This window comes from Dermacentor silvarum, chromosome 5, assembly GCF_013339745.2.
Source record: "Dermacentor silvarum isolate Dsil-2018 chromosome 5, BIME_Dsil_1.4, whole genome shotgun sequence".
Lineage (NCBI taxonomy): Eukaryota > Metazoa > Arthropoda > Arachnida > Ixodida > Ixodidae > Dermacentor > Dermacentor silvarum.
Genome location: NC_051158.1, coordinates 63,227,917 through 63,247,305, shown reverse-complemented (window position 1 = coordinate 63,247,305; position 19,389 = coordinate 63,227,917). Strand labels below are relative to the sequence as shown.

The 19,389-nt window shown below is 49.8% G+C and overlaps 1 protein-coding gene across 1 annotated transcript in view; it reads left to right on the top strand.

The window, feature by feature from the left end:
- Window positions 1-19,389, top strand: part of LOC125945650 (uncharacterized) — a 58,438-nt gene that overhangs the window by 15,187 nt on the left and 23,862 nt on the right. The window contains exon 3 of the mRNA XM_049667858.1: window positions 13,268-13,294. Within this exon, the coding sequence (XP_049523815.1) occupies window positions 13,268-13,294 (27 nt within the window). The remainder of the gene's footprint in view (window positions 1-13,267; window positions 13,295-19,389) is intronic.

Genomic DNA, 19,389 nt, shown 5'->3' with positions numbered 1-19,389 from the left:
AGCCCAGTGTGAAAACCAGGCGCACACCAATCTCTGCTCGGAAATGGGAGCGCAAGCACGTAGCGAGCCGCACCAATCCAATCTAGAGCAAAGGAGCAACGAGCGATCTGTTGGAAACCCAGTGAGAAAAGCAAGCGCACACCAATCGGTGCTCGGAAATGCTAGAGCAAGCACGTATCGAGCCGTGTCAATCGAATCCAGAAAAAAAAGAGGGCGGCGAGCGTCCCCTCGTGGCATAACGCGAAACGTATTTCAATACAAATTAGTCTAATACACATTCCGTGTACATCGTGGAAACATTAAAATGCTTACAACCCACGTTAATGTGACTAATATTATTGTACTAAATGAATTTATTTTATAACTTGCTTGTGCCTGTATTGCACTCGGTGGAACGACAAACAAGTGAAAGATGGCACGACCATGTACCGACCGTATGATCACGTGAGCCCCAGTTTGTCGACCGCCCATATGGCAACGCCCAAGGGATAATAGCCACCCAGAGTGAATCTAGATAAACCAATGAAATTGTAGGTGTGCTGATGGACAAACTTCGTCTTGTTACCATTTGTTCTTTGATCTTGGGGCGTCGCCAGAGCTCGTGAAGATCCCGAGTTTCGCCAAACTCGGGGCATCCTGCATAGCACCCCAGTGCTCTAGTCTGAATCGCATATCGTCGTCTGCGCCTGCGCGCCTGAATAGGGCGCGTTTATAGTATATTTTCGCGCTCTAGGATAGCAAGCGCTTGCGTAGGTCAGTGGTAGAGTGTCCGCCTCCCACGCAGCGGGCCTGGGTTCGATCCCGGCGGAGAGCGGGTACTTTTTTTCGCATGTGATAGCGGCTACGAGGCGGCGGCGGCATCATCGCGCCCCGAATCGGCTATCGGAATGAGCCCATAACAGCTTACGCTACGCTGTAAAATAAATATGAACCTTAGTGCAGGTGTAGATGTCAATAAGAGATAAAACATAGTAATCGACGGCTAACGTTTTAGTCTGTGCCAACTTACACACTTTTACAGTGGGCGATCGCTTATGCGGTAGCAGGTACGATCAATAGAAGAAAAGAAAACGTGAATGACACTCAATTTACCGCCTACCTAGCGGCCGTCAGAGGGAAAATGGTGTAATTTCGATGGAAGATCACTATTTTCTTACAGTACCTAAGCACGCAAATTGCAAACATAAAACGGCGAACATAAATATATCCAGCTAACCTAGTTCCTAATCGTGGGCGAGTTGTGCTTTCTATGGCGCAGCAATATGTTTTTTTTTTTACAAAGGGCATGCAAAGTTTCACGCATGGAAGTCAAAGGATTTTGCACAAATGAGGTGGAATATTTTCGCGCCCATATTCTATTATTTAGAAATTTTTATAGAAATTGTTTTATACAATTTTTATTCTCACCTGTGAACAAACCATATGCAACACCCACAAGGTTGCTGTCAGTTTCTTATTTTATAAATGTTTACCTGTAAGCCTGCTGGCGAGCGGCAGCACTATTTCGGGTGCTGGATGAGGTTTACTACACGACACCAAAAAGTTTTAATATATCGGCTTGTTGAACGCTGGTGAGCAGATAACTGTTTCTTTAACAACAAAGCTGTTTAAGCCAGCCGTAATTTGTGATGCGTGTCAAGAAACTACCGAGAAAGAAAATAAAATAAACTTTCTTGCTGAGGCGGGATTCGAGCCCGGGATTCGAGGCGGGATTCGAGCCCGAGGCGGAATTCGAGCCCAAAGCGAGCGTCGTAACCACTAGGCTATGCAGCCGCGCTTGCAGAACATGCATTTACGCGAACCATAAGACTGCGTTCGAGCGTCGTCGTCTTCGTCCACAGCTGGCGCATTCGTACGCTCGTGCTCTGCGCGGTGAAGAGAGAGAGATTATTGTTGGAAAGGGTGAAAGATTGGGTTAAAGTGCAGCGCGATAACTGTCTCTCAATAGAGGACACCTCAACCGACGGTGAAGAGGTTTTCCGCGCCATGAGATGGAGAGAGAGACGAATTAACGGAGCGGGTCTCCTGGAATGCGGTGTCGGTGTTGCAAGCTGCGCTATGCAATGCGCAGTGACAGCCGTAAGTCCGAGACGCGCGAAAAAAATTATCATAATCATGAGTGATAAGATGAAAAGTTCGCGCGCACTTCCGGAAAATGCTGGGCTACGATCGCCTAGCTTCGCTGTTTCAAGCGTTACGCGGCCGAGGGCAAGGTTAAGCGTTTTTTTGCATTTCGCGGGTATTCTTTAAATACAATTACAAGAAGCTCCATCAAGGGTACTTACTTGCAAACAGCTTTTTTTTCATGAAAGCGGTTCTCATCGATTTGCAGGATATAGTGATGCACGTTATTTCTGAATCATCGCGCAACTTTCGTACACTGTAGCTCATAATGCGTATAGTGCGTTGGTAAAGAACGCACGTTCATAATTCCTGAGTATCAATTTCCGCAACACTGCAATAGTTTCAGGTCGTGCCCCTAAAGGCTCCGCGATAACTACGTTTATACATTACAAAAGAAGAACATCGTGAAAGCCATATTACGTCTTCAGATGAAGTAGCATTGGAGTGTCAGTCATATTTACTTGAATACATACTCAAGCACGCAGATATCAATTCTGGCTACTATACATGAATGATTGCTATCAAGGAAGGCATAGCGCCAAAAAAAATTGCATGGCGCAAATTCCATCATTCTCCTTCACGTGGGAGCATGTACGCCTCAAAAGAGCGTATATAGAAAAATATATATACCCTGAAAACTCCGTGTAGCCTTCTCTGGCCGGGGGGTTCGCTGCCCTTCTTTGACGCTGGGCTTCGGTAAGACGGGCTTTTAACGTGGGATCCGCTGCCTGCCGCTGTAAGCGAGCCTGGGATTGGGCTGCCTTGAACGCAGGAGCCGCACGGCGACCGCGAGCCTGCTGTCGGCGACACTAACGGCGTTTTTTCTCGAAAGCGCCCTCTTCCGCCGCCGACCGAGCAACGCGTGGCCTTGCCATCCGTTTGCCGAACGTGCACTGAAGTTCGCAAGTGGTTCGTTATGAGAAAAGGAAAGGCTGGTGCTATCTGCTGCAGCCCTTGAGGGAGCACGGCTAAGAGCCAATGAAAAGGAGACCCAACGCAATGCGCGTGAGGCCGTTTTCTCTCCTTGCCCTTCCCCCGGCGCGCACCTGCTCCTGATTGGATGCTCCAGTCACATGTTACGGGCGCCCGCCTCACGTGTTTCACCAGCGCTCTATTCTTAGCCTTTCCCGCCGCTTTCCTACAATTGCGTGATACGTTTTTTTTTTTTTTTTTGTGGTGACACCTACAACGGCTGACGGCACCGACACTTGTGAGATAATACAGGCTGCGCCTGAAAAAGCAGAGTTTATCTTGCTGCCACAACCAGCGCATAGGTTGATACGGCACTGTTATTGCCCCAGTAATCGAGGTAAGTACTTGTTTTTTGACATTTCGTGATGGCATGATGACAGAAGCGCGTATAAAAAGCAGAGTCGGTTTTATGGGCTTCCTGCTCAAGGGATAAACTTCAATTTTGACAACCTGCAGTAGAATAATATTTAAAAACTTTGAGCAAACAAGAGCTTTCAAGCTAAGCTTGTTTGCCTCACAAGTCCCGGTGCCCTCAGCCGTCGTAGGTGTCATCGCAAAAAAAAAAAAGCGTCTCGCGCAGGTGAACGAAAGCGTCGCGAAAGCCTAAGAATAGACCACTGGTGAAACAAGTGATGCGCACGGCCGTAACACGTGAGGCAGCGCCCATTAGGAGCGGGCACGCGCCGGGGGACGGGCAAGGGAAGGTCCTCGCGCGCGTATCGTCAGCGTATCGTCGGGTCTCTTTTGCAGGGCACGCCCTCACGGGGAGCTCCTACTAACCAGCCTCGCGAGCCGATCCACCGCTAGAATCGGGAGCCAGGTAGAGATCTACTAGGAAGTGATCGGCCAGGTACCATCAGTGGTGCGACTCCCCCCCCCCCCCCCCCCCTCGCACACGCACACATTGGTAGTCTCTACCTGGCTGGATAGACTCTCAAAGCACCGCTCAGCCAGCTTCACTATCCGGCAGGTGGCCACCTCCAAGGTGGAGGAAGAGCTGCAGACGCTCTTGCACGCGAGACTTCCATCCGAGCAAGGAATGGCACCCCAATTGGAAACAGCAAGCAAATGCTAGCATGCGATGTCTTAGAAGATCAATGTCGTTTGCGCCAACAACTCGCCGCTGTTAACAGTGGAGGATGTTCGGCTACACAGAAAAATCCAGACAAATACCTACCCATATCTAGGGCCATCCGGCCCCATATGTCATGCCACCTGGCCAACCAGATATGCCAATCAATTGCACTGGTGTGGGGGGAGGCCATCCTTGCCTCATGGTGCATGGGATTGCCAATCACGGCCGCAATTTAAAATTCACCCCAAATAGCACAAAATACTTTTAGGGAGCCTTGGGCAGCCATCCTCGCACATGTATATATATATATATATATATATATATATATATTCGTACAGGGTCCTGCATTCGGTCACAGAGCAATATAGAGCACACGGACATGTTTACAAAATTTTGAATAACCCAATAGGTAGTACTTTCTATTGCGTTATTTAAAATTTTTTAAGATGTCTTTGTGCTATATACTGCTCTGTGACCGAATGCAGGACCGTGTAAGAATATGTATATATTATGATGTCTCCAGTGGCACGACGTTTATTCGGCCCGAGTACTCAGCAGCGAACCGGCCAAGGCGTACACAAGATGATGATGATCACACAGACCTGAAGATGAGGATCGAGCAACGTAGGATGAGGTTGATAATATACAGATAAAAAAGATATGCGCAATAAATGCCCCCAGTCTATATATTGTCACGTAGTAGTGACGCTGAAGTGAACAGTAGTAAAACTGTGTATGACGAAACTGGTTGTTTATTGGGCAAAGCTGTGCCCACAAAAGCAAGCTACACTCGAAGCACAACGAAAGCGGCGAACACAGTCGGCGGTCGTCGAAATCTGATCAGCGGCGAGACGCGTCGGCTTTTATACCTCAGTCATCGAAGGTTCCAGATTAATCCCTGATGCCCGCGTGTCTTCCAGAAAGTTCTAGACAATTCGCGTCGGTCACACAATCAGATAACATAAGCGTCGGTGAAAACAGGCAACGAAAAGAAGCATCGATAACGTTCTAGAAACTTCCGATACAGGCGCGTCCTGCGCCGAGCGATAACGTTTAACATTTGTTAGCCGGTGGAATGCGGCCACCGGTGAAAGATAAACATATATACGTGTCAATACCCTCCCCTTAAAAAAGCATCGTCCCGATGCTACAAACATGAAAGCGAAAACAAAACCACGCGTACAGAAAGGGACAAAAACAACAAAGCAACAAAAAAGTTCGTCAGCGGGCGTAGAAAGGCTTAAGACGCACCACGTGGATGACTTCAGGTCGTGCGCGGCGCCGCTGTGATTGCGAAATACCGTCTGGCACGACCTCATAGTCCAGTGCGCCAATCCGTCGGATAATCTTGTAGGGTCCGAAATAGCGTCGTAACGGTTTCTCGCCAAGTCCTCGTCGGCGTATCGGAGTCCAGACCCAAACACGGTCTCCGGGCTGGTACTCGACGTAGCGTCGTCGAAGATTGTAGTGTCGGCTGTCGTTTCTCTGCTGGTTCTTGATGCGCAGGCGGGCGAGCTGTCGACCTTCTTCGGCACGCTGCGAATAGGTGGCAGCGTCGAGATTTTCTTCGTCGGAGACATCCGGTAGCATGGCGTCAAGCGTCGTTGCCGGTTTCCTTCCGTAGACCAGGTTGAACGGCGCCATGTGCGTCGTTTCTTGCATGGCCGTGTTGTATGTGAAGGTCACGTACGGAAGGATGGCATCCCACGTCTTGTGTTCTACGTCGACGTACATTGCCAGCATGTCGGCGATGGTCTTATTTAGGCGCTCGGTGAGGCCATTCGTCTGCGGGTGGTAGGCGGTGGTCCGGCGATGGCTTGTCTGGCTGTAGCGCAGGATGGCTTGAGTTAGTTCAGCTGTGAAGGCCGTACCTCTGTCGGTGATGAGGACTTCTGGGGCACTGTGGCGCAGGGGGATGTTCTCAAAGAAGAATTGGGCTACCTCGGCGGCACGGCCTTTGGGCAGAGCTTTTGTTTCGGCGTAGCGGGTGAGGTAGTCCGTAGCTACGACGATCCATTTATTCCCGGACGTAGACGTCGGAAAGACCCCAGTAAATCCATCCCGATCTGCTGGAATGGTCGGCGAGGTGGCTCTATCGGCTGTAGAAGTCCGGCTGGCCTTGTCGGCGGTGTTTTGCGTCGCTGACAGTCTCGGCATGTCCTTACGTAATGGGCGACGTCGGCAGAGAGGCGAGGCCAGTAGTATTTTTCTTGTATCCTCGCGAGCGTGCGGGAAAAACCGAGGTGTCCAGCCGTTGGGTCGTCATGGAGAGCTTGCAGAACCTCTGGACGCAATGCTGAGGGTACCACGAGAAGGTAGTTGGCTCGGAGGGGCGAGAAGTTCTTCTTTAGGAGAATGTCGTTTTGCAAGAAAAACGACGCCAATCCCCGCCTGAACACCTTCGGCACAATGACGGTCTTGCCTTCCAGGTAGTCTACAAGGCTCCTTAGTTCGCGGTCGGCTCGCTGTTGTTCGGCGAATTCGTCAGCACTGATGGGTCCCAAGAAAGTGTCGTCATCCTGGTCGTCTTGTGGCGGCGGTTCTACGGGGGTGCGAGACAAGCAGTCGGCGTCAGAGTGCTTTCGCCCGGACTTGTAAACGACGGTGATGTCGAATGCTTGAAGTCTAAGACTCCATCGTGCGAGGCGACCTGAAGGATCCTTCAAGTTAGCTAGCCAACACAAGGCGTGGTGGTCGCTCACAACTTTAAAGGGCCTGCCATAGAGGTAGGGACGAAACTTTGATGTAGCCCAGATGATGGCGAGGCACTCCTTTTCTGTTGTGGAATAAGTTGCTTCCGCCTTCGATAGCGACCGGCTAGCGTAACTTACAACCCTTTCTAGTCCGTCAGTCCTCTGCACAAGAACGGCGCCGAGTCCTACGCTGCTTGCGTCGGTGTGGACTTCGGTATCGGCGTTTTCGTCGAAATGCGCAAGTATTGGCGGCGATTGCAGGCGTCGCTTGAGTTCTTCAAATGCTTCGACTTGCGGCGTATCCCACTTGAACTCGACGTCGCCCTTCGTGAGGTACGTCAGTGGCTCGGCGATCCGTGAAAAGTCCTTGACGAAGCGCCTGTAATAGGCGCACAGTCCAAGAAATCTACGCACTGCTTTCTTGTCGGCCGGTGGAGGAAAGTTGGAGATGGCTGCAGTTTTCTGAGGGTCGGGGCGCACTCCAGACTTGTTGATGACGTGGCCCAAGAACAAGAGCTCCTCATATGCGAAGCGGCACTTTTCTGGCTTTAAAGTGAGTCCGGAGGTTTTGACTTGCTTGAAGAACTGTTTCAAGGTGCCGCAGGTGTTCTTCGAAGCTTGAGGCAAACACAACGACGTCGTCCAAATAGACGAGGCAAGTATGCCACTTCAAGCCTGCCAGTACTGTATCCATGACGCGTTGAAAAGTCGCAGGTGCCGAGCAAAGACCAAACGACATGACCTTGAACTCGAACAGTCCGTCTGGTGTTATAAAGGCAGTCTTCTGCCGGTCCCTCTCGTCGACTTCGATTTGCCAGTAGCCGGTCTTTAGGTCCATCGGCGAAAAATACTTTGCGTTGTAGAGTCGATCCAAGGCGTCGTCAGTCCGTGGGAGGGGGTATACGTCCTTCTTCGTGATCTTGTTGAGGAGACGATAATCGACGCAGAAACGTAGGGTTCCATCCTTCTTCTTCACTAATACTACGGGGGATGCCCACGGACTCTTGGACGGCTGGATGATGTCGTCGCGTAGCATTTCGTCGACTTGTTGCCTTATGGCTTCGCGTTCGCGCGCCGTAACTCGGTACGGGCTCTGACAGAGTGGGCGGACATTTTCGGCGGTTATGATGCGGTGCTTTGCAACAGGGGTTTGTCGAACTTTTGACGATGACGAGAAGCAGTCCTTCTATTGCAGGAGCAGAGCTTTCAGTTGTTCTTTCTTATGCCTGGGAAGGTTCTGATTGACGTCGAAAGTTGGTTCAGGTATTATAGTCGTCGTTGCAGGTGCACTGGAATCCGTGAAGGCGAAAGCACTGCTGGCTTGTACTATTTCTTCGATGTAGGTGACCGTGGTGCCTTTGTTAATGTGCTTGTATTCGGGGCTGAAGTTCGTGAGCATCACCCTTGCTTTCCCTGCACGCAGCTCAGCTATGCCTCTAGCGACGCCAATTTCCCGGTCGAGCAGTAAGTGATGATCGCCCTCGATGATGCCCTCCATGCCTGCAGGCACTTCGGTACCGACGGAAATCATTACGCTGGAGCGAGGAGATGACTTGTTCTTCAAGCACATTCAAGGCATGGTAACTTATGCTTGTATCCAGTGGTATCGCGTTGTACGTTGAAAGCGTTATCGACTTGGACCTTAAGTCGATGACTGCACCGTGTTGGTTTAGAATGTCCATGCCTAGGATGACATCCCTGGAGCAGTGCTGCAGGATTACGGAGCTCGCCGGGTAAGTGCGGTTGTTTACCGTGACTCGCGATGTGCAGATTCCAGCCGGCGTTATTAGGTGGCCTCCCGCTGTCCGGATATCGGGTCCTTGCCAGGCCGTCTTCACCTTCTTTAACTTGGCGGCGAACGCGCCACTGGAGACGGAATAGTCGGCGCCAGTGTCGACGAGAGCGGTGACGTTATGACCATCGATGAGCACGTCTAAGTCGGTAGACCGTCGTCTAGCATTACGGTTAAGTCGTGGCGTCGGATCACGGCTCCGTCGGCTTGCTCCGCTGCTGCTACGTCGCGTCGGCCGGTCTTCTTGCGGCGGCGAAGTGCTGTCAAGGCTGTTGCTAGGCGGCGTGCTGATATCTCGTCGTGATGATTCGCGAATCGTCGTCGTCGTCGTCGGCGGCGGAGGATCTTCGGCATTGCGTCGTACAGCAACCGCACCTCCATCGGTTGCTGCCTTTAGTATCCCGGGTAAGGGCTGGAAGATCGGCCCCGGGTGGGACCGGTGCACTGACGGCGATGCAGCGAGATGTAGCGGCCTGGTGACGGCGAGCGTGAGGGTCGTCGGGGTTGCCACTGGGCTCCGGCGAGGTAGTCGGCGATGTCGCGCGGTCGTTCACCCCGCACTGGACGCGGCGCGTTGACGGCGAACCCTCGTAGGCCCATCTTGCGGTATGGGCATCGGCGGTAGACACGGCCGGCTTCCCCGCAGTGATAGCAGAGCGGGCGGTGGTCAGGGGCGCGCCAAATGTCCGTCTTCCTTTGGTAACTGAGCTGGGTGACGGGCGGGCGTGCTGGTGGCGGCGGCGGTGGACGACGGAACTGCGGCGTTACGGGGCCCTGGCGCGAGCGCGGAGGGGGGCCTTGACGACGGGCGACGGCGGCGTAGGTCATCGCTTCCGGCTCGGGTTGCGGCGATTGGCGAAGTCCTAACGATTGCTGTATTTCCTCCCGCACGATATCGGCGATGGAAGCAACTTGAGGCTGCGACGACGGTAGCAACTTCTGTAGCTCTTCGCGTACTATCGCCCTGATGGTGTCTCGTAGGTCGTGGGAGAGTCCTTGGACTTCGGCGTAATGTGGCGTCGAACGGCGATTGTATTGCCGGTTGCGCATGTCCAGTGCTTTCTCGATCGTCGTAACCTCCGAGAGAAAGTCTTGGACTGTCGTTGGTGGATCCCGCACCAGTCCGGCGAATAGCTCCTGCTTAACTCCCCTCATGAGCAAGGGAACTTTCTTGTCTTCTGGCATAGCGGGGTCGGCGTGCCGGAATAATCGAGTCATTTCTTCAGTGTACATACCGATGCTCTCATTCGGGAGCTGTACACGGTTTTCCAACAAGGCTGCAGCTCTTTCTTTACGGACGACGCTCGTGAAGGTGTCCAGGAATGCGGCTCGGAACAGGTCCCAGGTTGTTAGTGCACGCTCCCTATTCTCGAACCAGGTTCTGGCGCCGTCTTCAAGCGAGAAGTAAACATGGCGCAGCTTGTCGTCGCAGTCCCACTTTTTGAACGTAGCGACCCGGTCGTAAGCCTCCAGCCAGCTTTCGGGGTCTTCACATGGCGATCCGCGGAAAGTCGGCGGCTCCCTGGGTTGTTGCATCACGATTGCAGATGTTGGCGCAGGGGCTGTCATGGTAGCTGCTGCCGAGGTCGTGACTTTTGTCCTCTTGGTCGCTGTGGTCTTCTCGGGAAAAAGTCCGTACTCCGGCAGAAGTCCTTGCTGCCTACGGCTAGCTCGCTGGTCCTTGGCGACGTTGGCGCTGTCCTCCGGTTTAGGGCTTGGATCACGGCTTTGCGGGGGCGTTCGCTGCATGAACGCACTAGCACCTCCACCAGATGTCACGTAGTAGTGACGCTGAAGTAAACAGTAGTAAAACTGTGTATGACGAAACTGGTTGTTTATTGGGCAAACCTGTGCCCACAAAAGCAAGCTACACTCGAAGCACAACGAAAGCGGCGAACACAGTCGGCGGTCGTCGAAATCTGATCAGCGGCGAGACGCGTCGGCTTTTATACCTGAGTCATCGAAGGTTCCAGATTAATCCCCGCGTGTCTTCCAGAAAGTTCTAGACAATTCGCGTCGGTCACACAATCAGATAACATAAGCGTCGGTGAAAACAGGCAACGAAAAGAAGCATCGATAACGTTCTAGAAACTTCCGATACAGGCGCGTCCTGCGCCGAGCGATAACGTTTAACATTTGTTAGCCGGTGGAATGCGGCCACCGGTGAAAGATAAACATGTATACGTGTCAATATATATATATATATATATATATATATATATATAGATAGAGAGAGAGAGAGAGAGAAATGCTACCTATACAGGCCTATTGCACGGTACTGAAATCGCTATGTATTGAATTAGTACATAAATACTATCTTCGAAGCGTCTATCTGGCCAGAATCCATCCTGTATTTCCCCAAATATGTCAATTTTGTCCAGCCAATTGGACAACTCTAATTTATGCCTGGCACTGTCATTCTCTATATAAGCGACATTACTGTATATAACTGACCTGTGCGAGCTCGCCTTCTTTTTATACTTTTGCATTCCTAAATGAGGCTCATCTTCCTTTCACGCCACCAAACGGCATGTTCCTTGTTTTATACACTTTCTCTGTGGCATTTCTCAGCAATTCCTTCGTCCTTAGACCAAGCTGTTTGATTAACGTTAGTGGAATTTCATCCAGTCCGGCGGCAGTGTTATTAGGTACATTCTATTAAGCTTTCTTTTTTCTTTTTTTCGGGAAAAGCTTTCTACACTAAATTTTGATCTCTCACGCTTCTCTGTTGCTGGATCTGTTTGATTCCGGACAAGGTTTTTTTGTGTCGGCGTTATAACTAATAACGTCTCCAATGCACCGCAGCGCATCGTCTTCTTAGAAGACCTACCCGCTGGATGCTTCGTTATTCAGCGGCGTTGGCATTTCCAGCCATTTATCCTGCTTGCGACTAGGCTGCATGGTTATGAAACACTCCATGGTTATCAGCCTTTTATTGCGATAGCAATTATATGGACACTTCAACAGGTTTTCTGCCGACGCCGTTGCCGTCGCCGTGAGGTTCCCTATAGATAAAATCTTCGCCGCGCGCCGTATGCCCGAGCGGAAGCGTGCGGGGACGCGCGCTAACACGGAGAGCGAACGCACTCAATCTCCCACGCGCAAGCAAGGAAGCAGGAAGCCAGCGCCGGAGGGAGCGGGGGGGGGGGGGGCGCACTTCTACTCTGCCAACAACCGCGCTCGTCGCTCGCTCGCACCGTCGCTGATCTCCACACGGCTCTGACCTTTATGCGCCGTGCATTCGCCGCTCAGTTTCCGTTGCAGCGATAGACTGCACGTACCTTCGCCCGTTGCTGCGGCGTATGCGCTTGCTGCCAGCGTTTTGACAGTCGTTGTCTGCAGTCATTCAGTGTGATCTATTCATGTTTGCTTGTGCGCGCTCACACCACGTTTGTTCAATCAGTTAGTAATAGTCGGGCCACATTTTCCAACGCACGCTACACATGCAATGCTGCCCGGGTCGGCAGTGCAGCGCTACAGGTGTGTCCCTTCGCACGCGCTGCCCACGGGAAGCGCTTCTCATCAACACCACCGTTTCACACGCGCCTTCTCGTGGTCATCGAGTCTCTCTTCAAGTCGGTCTACTTACGCCGCAGCACACCTGCTTACTTAATCAGCTCATGTTTACTACAATTCATATTGCTACCAAAGCCGCTCACCTTACTTCGTATGACATTGCTGTGTTGCTATCGCATCAATTGCTTCGCCCTTAGGGCGAAACTGTGACATTTTTTATAATCCCTCTTGCTTTAATTCTGTTCATTGATGGTGCGTCGCAACATTCAACACTTAATCTAACTTCCTATTTGCATGGAGCATACCTAAAGAAGCTACTGTCTGCGCCGTCAATCGATGTGCAACCGGTTTTTAAACACTCTTGCTCAAATCAATCCCGTCACCCACAAAAGGGCCTTCATGGCCTGATGGGTGCACTCCTCTGTTGGTCTCAATGACCTTAAAATTTATTGCCTTAGCTAGCGTGTAAATCTCCCTCTTTACTGCAAGCATTGTCCTTGCACCAGCACCATGCGCACTGTGATTTGAACTTCCTTTGAAACATTCCAGAGATCGGCAACCCCTTTTGATATTTACTTAGCGACATTAGCCCCACATCCCTGCATTACGGCAATTAAGCCTGCCGTCATCACTACTAGGTGTCGCCTCCGCCATTGCTGTTCACGCTTCGCCGTCTAGCGGCGCCACTGTAAAATTCTCTGGAAGTCTCTTTTTTTTGCGTACCGTGACAGTGTGCGCCAACGCTACGTATAACTGTCCCGCGTCATACGAGCTTTCGTAACTTAGTGCTGAAGCGTCAGGCTGCTGGTATTAAAAAAGCCCCTATGACACGTGTTCAATTACGCCTAGCACCATAGAACAAAAATCGGGTTGAAAAGTCAATGAAAGGACAGATACACTCAACATAGCTGAAATAGCCTAAAATGATAGGCATTAAAAGTGTCAAAAATATTACAAACTATATAAATGACACGATGCAGCTAGGAGAAACAGAAAAAGTCAACAGTAGTAACCGACGCAATTTTCCACCATGTAAACCTAACGGGTACCTATCTTTGCTGATATTAACATTGCTCATATTTCTTTCTGTTTCAGAACTTCTGATAAGGCCATAATCTCTAGGTACGTAAATAGAGGGTTATTTTCAATTCTTAAATTCAGGAACTGCGTTTTATAAAAAGGCAATATACAGTGTACAGTTCAGAGGTACAGTGATATACTGTTACGTTTACGTTATATTATAGGCTCTCTATTATAGTGGAGAACCTAACGCATATTCATTATTTACTATTCCACTGTATACTATACTTGGTTGAGCAACATGAGTGATTAGAATCACGATTGAGAGCTTCTATGTAATTTAGTTTTAAGAACAGTGTGTCTCTCGCATAATATATATAACTCGCATCTTGAACTACACATGTCCTCTCAATAAAATCTGGGCACAACTTACCAGACCTTATGCGAAGCTGCTCATGGAACCACAGTTTGCTCATTCAAAAACAAGGTGATGCGGTTCAAAATATAAGAAAACTAATGTCTTGCTGGAACTGAGTCATACATGACAACGTTGCACAGGATATTTACGGAGGAGGGTAAACTGGATGTGCTCTTTAGTGAAATATAATTCCGGTCACTAAGGATACAGGAGCTAGCATGTGCTTTTGGGCATTTGTTTTGGGACAGCCTCAGGGTTAATATTGACGCTGGTGAGTTCGCACACCCTACAACTAGCTAAATGTCGGCTCACCCTTACCCCTCAATCGTTGAACGCAGGTAGATTTACCAGAAGTGGTTCATTCCAGACATGGTTTGGCTATTAAAGCGCAGCTCTTAAGCGCCCGTATTGTGGCGAGCGTCGGGCACAGCGAAAGATGAAAGTACACTGTAATGAAAGCGAACGCGGATCGCAGCGGCGGATGAAAGGCGCGAGGTGGAAAGCGGAGAGGAGGGTGCGGCGACGATGGCTACGAGATGGCGCCAGAGTAGCGCGCGCCGTCTTCTAGATTTGTCGGCCGCGGCTGCTGTGAATCGGGCGCGTCACCCGCGCGCTGGCGCTCGCGATCTCTAGATTAGCAAGGCAGTCGCGCCAAACTTCGCTCCGAACCCTCCCACCTTTAATGTGTCGGTCGTCACGCATACACGAAGTGCTATGGCGTAGACTGCAGACTCGCACTTTTCTATCCCCTGCCTTCACGTCACAAAATTCACCCTGGAATATACCCTACCTCAGCCTGCAAGTTTTGTCCCGCTAGCAGAGCGGGCCTAAACCACATTATGTGGCAACGCAAGAACCACTCCCCACCCCCTCACCTTTGTAGAGTTTTAAGTAGTCGGGAACTGTGGGAGGCTGCCATGCGCAGCCATAACCCCGAACTTCAGGAAGCCATCCTGAGGTGGACTGAGGTGGTAGAGGCGGCCTACCGTGAGTAGGACAACCTCTCTCGCCTTCTTCTCGCAGCCCCTTTCCCTTTAAGATGGGATAAATAAAGTTGTTTCTCTCTCTCTCTCTCGCTCCGTTTGCAACGTGTCCCACGAGACAGATTGCTCCGCGCCAGCCAATATATCGCGAAATGAAAATAGGTATACAGCTGCCCTGATATTTCGCATTAGGGGATATTGTAATCGCCGGTGAATTTCTTTGCGCGCAGCTTTTCGGCGTCTATAATGTCGTGCGCACTCACTATTCCAGCATAGAAAATCAGTAAGCGCTTTTCTTCTTCTTCTTTCTGGGTTTTACGTGGCAAAACCAGTTTTCATTATGAGGCACGCCGTAGTGGATGGCTCCGGATTAATTTTGACGACCTGGCGTGCTTTAACGTGCACTACAGCGCAAGCACACGGGCGTTTTCGCATTTCGCCTCCATCGAAATGCGGCCGCCGCGGCCGGGATTCGATCCCGCGATCTCGTGCTCAGCAGCGCAACGCCTTAGCTGACTGAGCCACCCTGGCGGGTTGTAAGCACTTTTGTTAATGATACTACGAATTCCAATTTTTATTGGACGTTTCCAAATTGCACAAATGTGGCCCCTTCCAACACAGACGCTCCAAGGACCCTCGCTCGCGCCGGCGGTACAGCGCAAGCGTCGACCGCAGCGCCCTCACACTCCCTAGGAGCAAGTCGCGCCAAGCTCCGGCGGCCGAGTTTATCAATATATATCATCATCATCATCATCAGCCTATATTTTATGGCCACTGCAGGACGAAGGCCTTTCCCTGCGACCTCCAATTACCCCTGTCTTGCGCTAGCGTATTCCAACTTGCGCCTGCAAATTTCCTAACTTCATCATCCCACCTGGTTTTCTGCCGACCTCGACTGCGCTTCCGTTCTCTTGGTATCCATTCTGTAACCCTAATGGTCCACCGGTTATCCATCCTACGCATTACATGGCCTGCCCAGCTCCATTTCTTCCGCTTAATGTCAAGTAGAATATCGGCTATCCCCGTTTGTTCTCTGATCCACACCGCTCTCTTCCTGTCTCTTAACGTTAGTCCTAACATTTTTCGTTCCATCGCTCTTTGTGCGGTCCTTAACTTGTTCTCGAGCTTCTTTGTTAACCTCCAAGTTGCTGCCCCATATGTTAGCATCGGTAGAATGGAATGATTGTACACTTTTCTTTTCAACGACAGTGGTAAGCTCCCAGTCAGGATCTGGCAATGCCTGCCGTATGCACTCTAACCCAATTTTATTCTTCTGTAAATTTGTTTCTCGTGATCAGGGTACCCTGTGAGTAATTGACCTAGATAAACGTACTCCTTTACAGATTCTAGAGGCTGACTGGCGATCCTGAATTCTTGTTCCCTCGTCAGGCTATTGAACATTATGTTTGTCTTCTGCATATTCATCTCCAAGTCAATCCTCACAGTTTCTCGATTAAGGTCCTCAATCATTTGCTGTAATTCGTCTCCATTGTTGCTGAATAGGATAATGTCAGCTGCAAACCGAAGGTTGCTGAGATATTCGCCGTTGATCCTCACTCCTAAGCCTTCCCAGTCTAAGAGCTTGAATAATTCTTCTAAGCATGCAGTGAATAGCATTGGAGAGATTGTGTCTCCTTGCCTGACCAGTTTCTTGATAGGTAACTTTCTACTTTTCTTGTGGAAAACCAAGGTAGCTGTGGAATCCTTGAAGATATTTGCTAAGATATTCACGTATGCCTCCTGTACTCCTTGATTACGCAATGCCTCTATGACTGCTGGTATCTCTACTGAATTAAATGTCTTTTCATAATCTATGAAAGCCATATATAGAGGTTGATTGTACTCCGCAGATTTCTCGATTACCTGATTGATGACATGGATATGATCCATCGTAGAATATCCCTTCCTGAAGCCAGCCTGTTCCCTTGGTTGGCTGAAGTCAAGTGTTGCCCTGAGTCTATTGGAAATTATCTTGGTGAATATTTTATACAATACTGAAAGCAAGCTAATGGGTCTATAATTCTTCAATTCTTTAACGTCTCTCTTCTTATGGATTAGTATAATGTTGGCGTTCTTCCAGCTCTCTGGTACACTTGAAGTTATGAGGCATTGCGTATAAAGGGACGCAATCTTTTCAAGCATAATATCTCCTCCATCTTTGATTAAATCTACTCTTATTCCATCTTCTCCAGCAGCTTTTTCTCTGGTCATGTCTTTCAAGGCCCTTCTAACTTCATCGCTAGTTATAGAAGGAGCCTCTGTATCCGGGTCATCACTATTTCGTATGAAAGTAGCTTGGCTGCTTTGGGCACTGTACCGGTCATTATAGAATTCTTCCGTTGCTTTCACTATGTCATCGAAATTGCTGATGATATTACCATGCTTATCTTTCAGTGCATACGTCTTACCTTGTCCTATGCCAAGCTTTCTTCTTACTGATTTAATGATGCGTCCATATGTTACGGCTTCCTCACTCTTTCCCACGTTATAATTTCGGATATCCCTTGCTTTCTTCTTGTTGATCAGTTTGGACAGTTCAGCGAATTCTATCTGATCTCTTGAGTTGGACATTTTCATGTTTTGTCGTTTCTTTATTATGTCATTCGTTTCTTGGGAGAGCTTACCTACTGGTTGCCTTGGTGCCTTACCTCTCACTTCAATTGCTGCTTCTGAGATCAACCTATTTACGGTTTCATTCATTACCTCTATGTTGTCTTTATCTTCATTTTCTAAAGCTGCATATTTGCTTGCGAGCACCAGCCTGAATTGGTCTGCTTTTACCCTTGCTGCCTCTAAGTTGGCCTGTTTCTTCTTGATTAATTTCACTCTTTCTCTCTTCAAATTGAGAGAAATCCTAGACCTCACTAACCTATGGTCACTGCACTTTACCTTACCTAACACTTCTACATCCTGCACTATGCTTGGATCGGCAGAGAGTATGAAATCTATTTCATTCCTTGTTTCTCCATTAGGGCTTTTCCAGGTCCACTTCCTGTTGCTGCGCTTCCTGGAGAAGGTATTCATTATTCGGAGCCTATTCCTTTCCGCGAATTCTACTGACATCTCTCCTCTTGCCTTCCTAGAATCGATGCCGTAGTTGCAAATTGCTTGCTCACCAACCTGCTTTTCCCCCACTTTTGCATTGAAGTCGCCCATGACTACAGTATACGGAGTTTGCACCTTTCTCATTGCTAATTCAACATCTTCATAAAACTGTTCTATTTCTTCATTATCGTGTCTAGAGGTTGGGGCGTAGGCTTGTACTACCTTCATTTTGTACCTCCTATTCAGCTTTATTACGAAGACTCCTACCCTCTCATTAATGCTGTAGAATTCATCAATGTTGCCCGCTATGTTGTTATGGACTAGAATACCTACCCCGGATTCTCGCTTATCTGGAAGACCTCTGTAGCAGAGGACGTGGCCGTTAGTCAGCACTGTGTAAGCCTCACCAGTTCTTCTAACCTCACTAAGGCCAATAATGTCCCAGGCAATGCCTGATAATTCTTCAAATAGTCCTGCTAAGCTAGCCTCACTCGAGAGGGGGCGCGTGTTGAACGTGGCCAGGTTCAGTTTCCATTGGCGGCCTGTCCGCCATGGAATATACAATATATATATATATATATATATATATATATATATATATATATATATATATAAACGTTGCTGAGAAAATTTAAGGACACTTGGTAAATTCCAAAGTATGTTCGGCGAAAGCCTGTGCCCATTCGACTGACTACCACCGCATGCGCAGTCGCTCATTCTTCAGTATGGCATCGGGGAACCCACATTCCTGGGGCGCTTCTCCGAATCGCTTGCCGTGGAATCATCACGGGGCCGCATGAGCGCCATCCGGCTAACTCGACTGCTGCAACGAGACGTCTGATGAAGGAGTGTTGCCGCATGCGCCGCTGTGCCATCACGTGATTCCTGAGAGAGTGTAAGGGGGAGAGTCCACAGCTTTGGTGGCGCAACTGTTGCTATGTGCCTTTGTGCCACCACATGATTGCTGAGAGAGCGTAAGGGGGAGAGGCCACAGCTGTGGCGGCGCAACTGTTGCTATGCGCCGCTGTGCCTTAACGTGATTGCTGAGAGAGTATGAGGGGGAGAGGCCACAGCTGGCACCGTTCCAGGGCACGGACGGACGGACGGTCGGATGCCGCGAGTATGAGCCATTAAATGCTTCCGCCTGAAAGGAGACCCGAGTCACCTGAAACAGCGCGGGTGCAGCCCTTTCCTTCCCTTCCCCCAGCTTGCGCCCACTTCTGATTGGGTGCTTCCGTCACGTGTTACATGCGCGCGCCTCATGCGTTTCACCACCAGGTCTATTCTTAGCCTTTCCCGCCGTTTTCCTTCACTTGCGCGTGACAGATTTTTTTGCGGTCGCTCCTACACCAGCACAGACACTTGTCAGGTAATAGAAGCTTTACTTTAAAAACGAAATAATGACAGCGAGAGAACGAAAAATCAGGCCATTTTGTACTCGGTTGCGCAAAGCTAAGGCACACCGAAGCTTACTGGCTGCTACTGCTAGGTATGAACTTGGTTGCTGCTAGGTCTTAACTTGGTTTAACTTACTGCGCATAGGAAGGTATTCGCGAGCGATAATTTTCGAAGCAAGCTAGCTTTCACCTTTTTGTTTTCTTTCTACTGGGTCAGCGCGCCGCGGAGAGAAGAGAGGCAGGGGTCGGGAAGGCAGGGAGCTGGCAAGGAGGAGGAGACCGCGTGCATGCATGCGCACGTGGTCTCGTGCTCTTCCTCCTCCGGGTTGCCATGGATACCACGGCTACGCACCA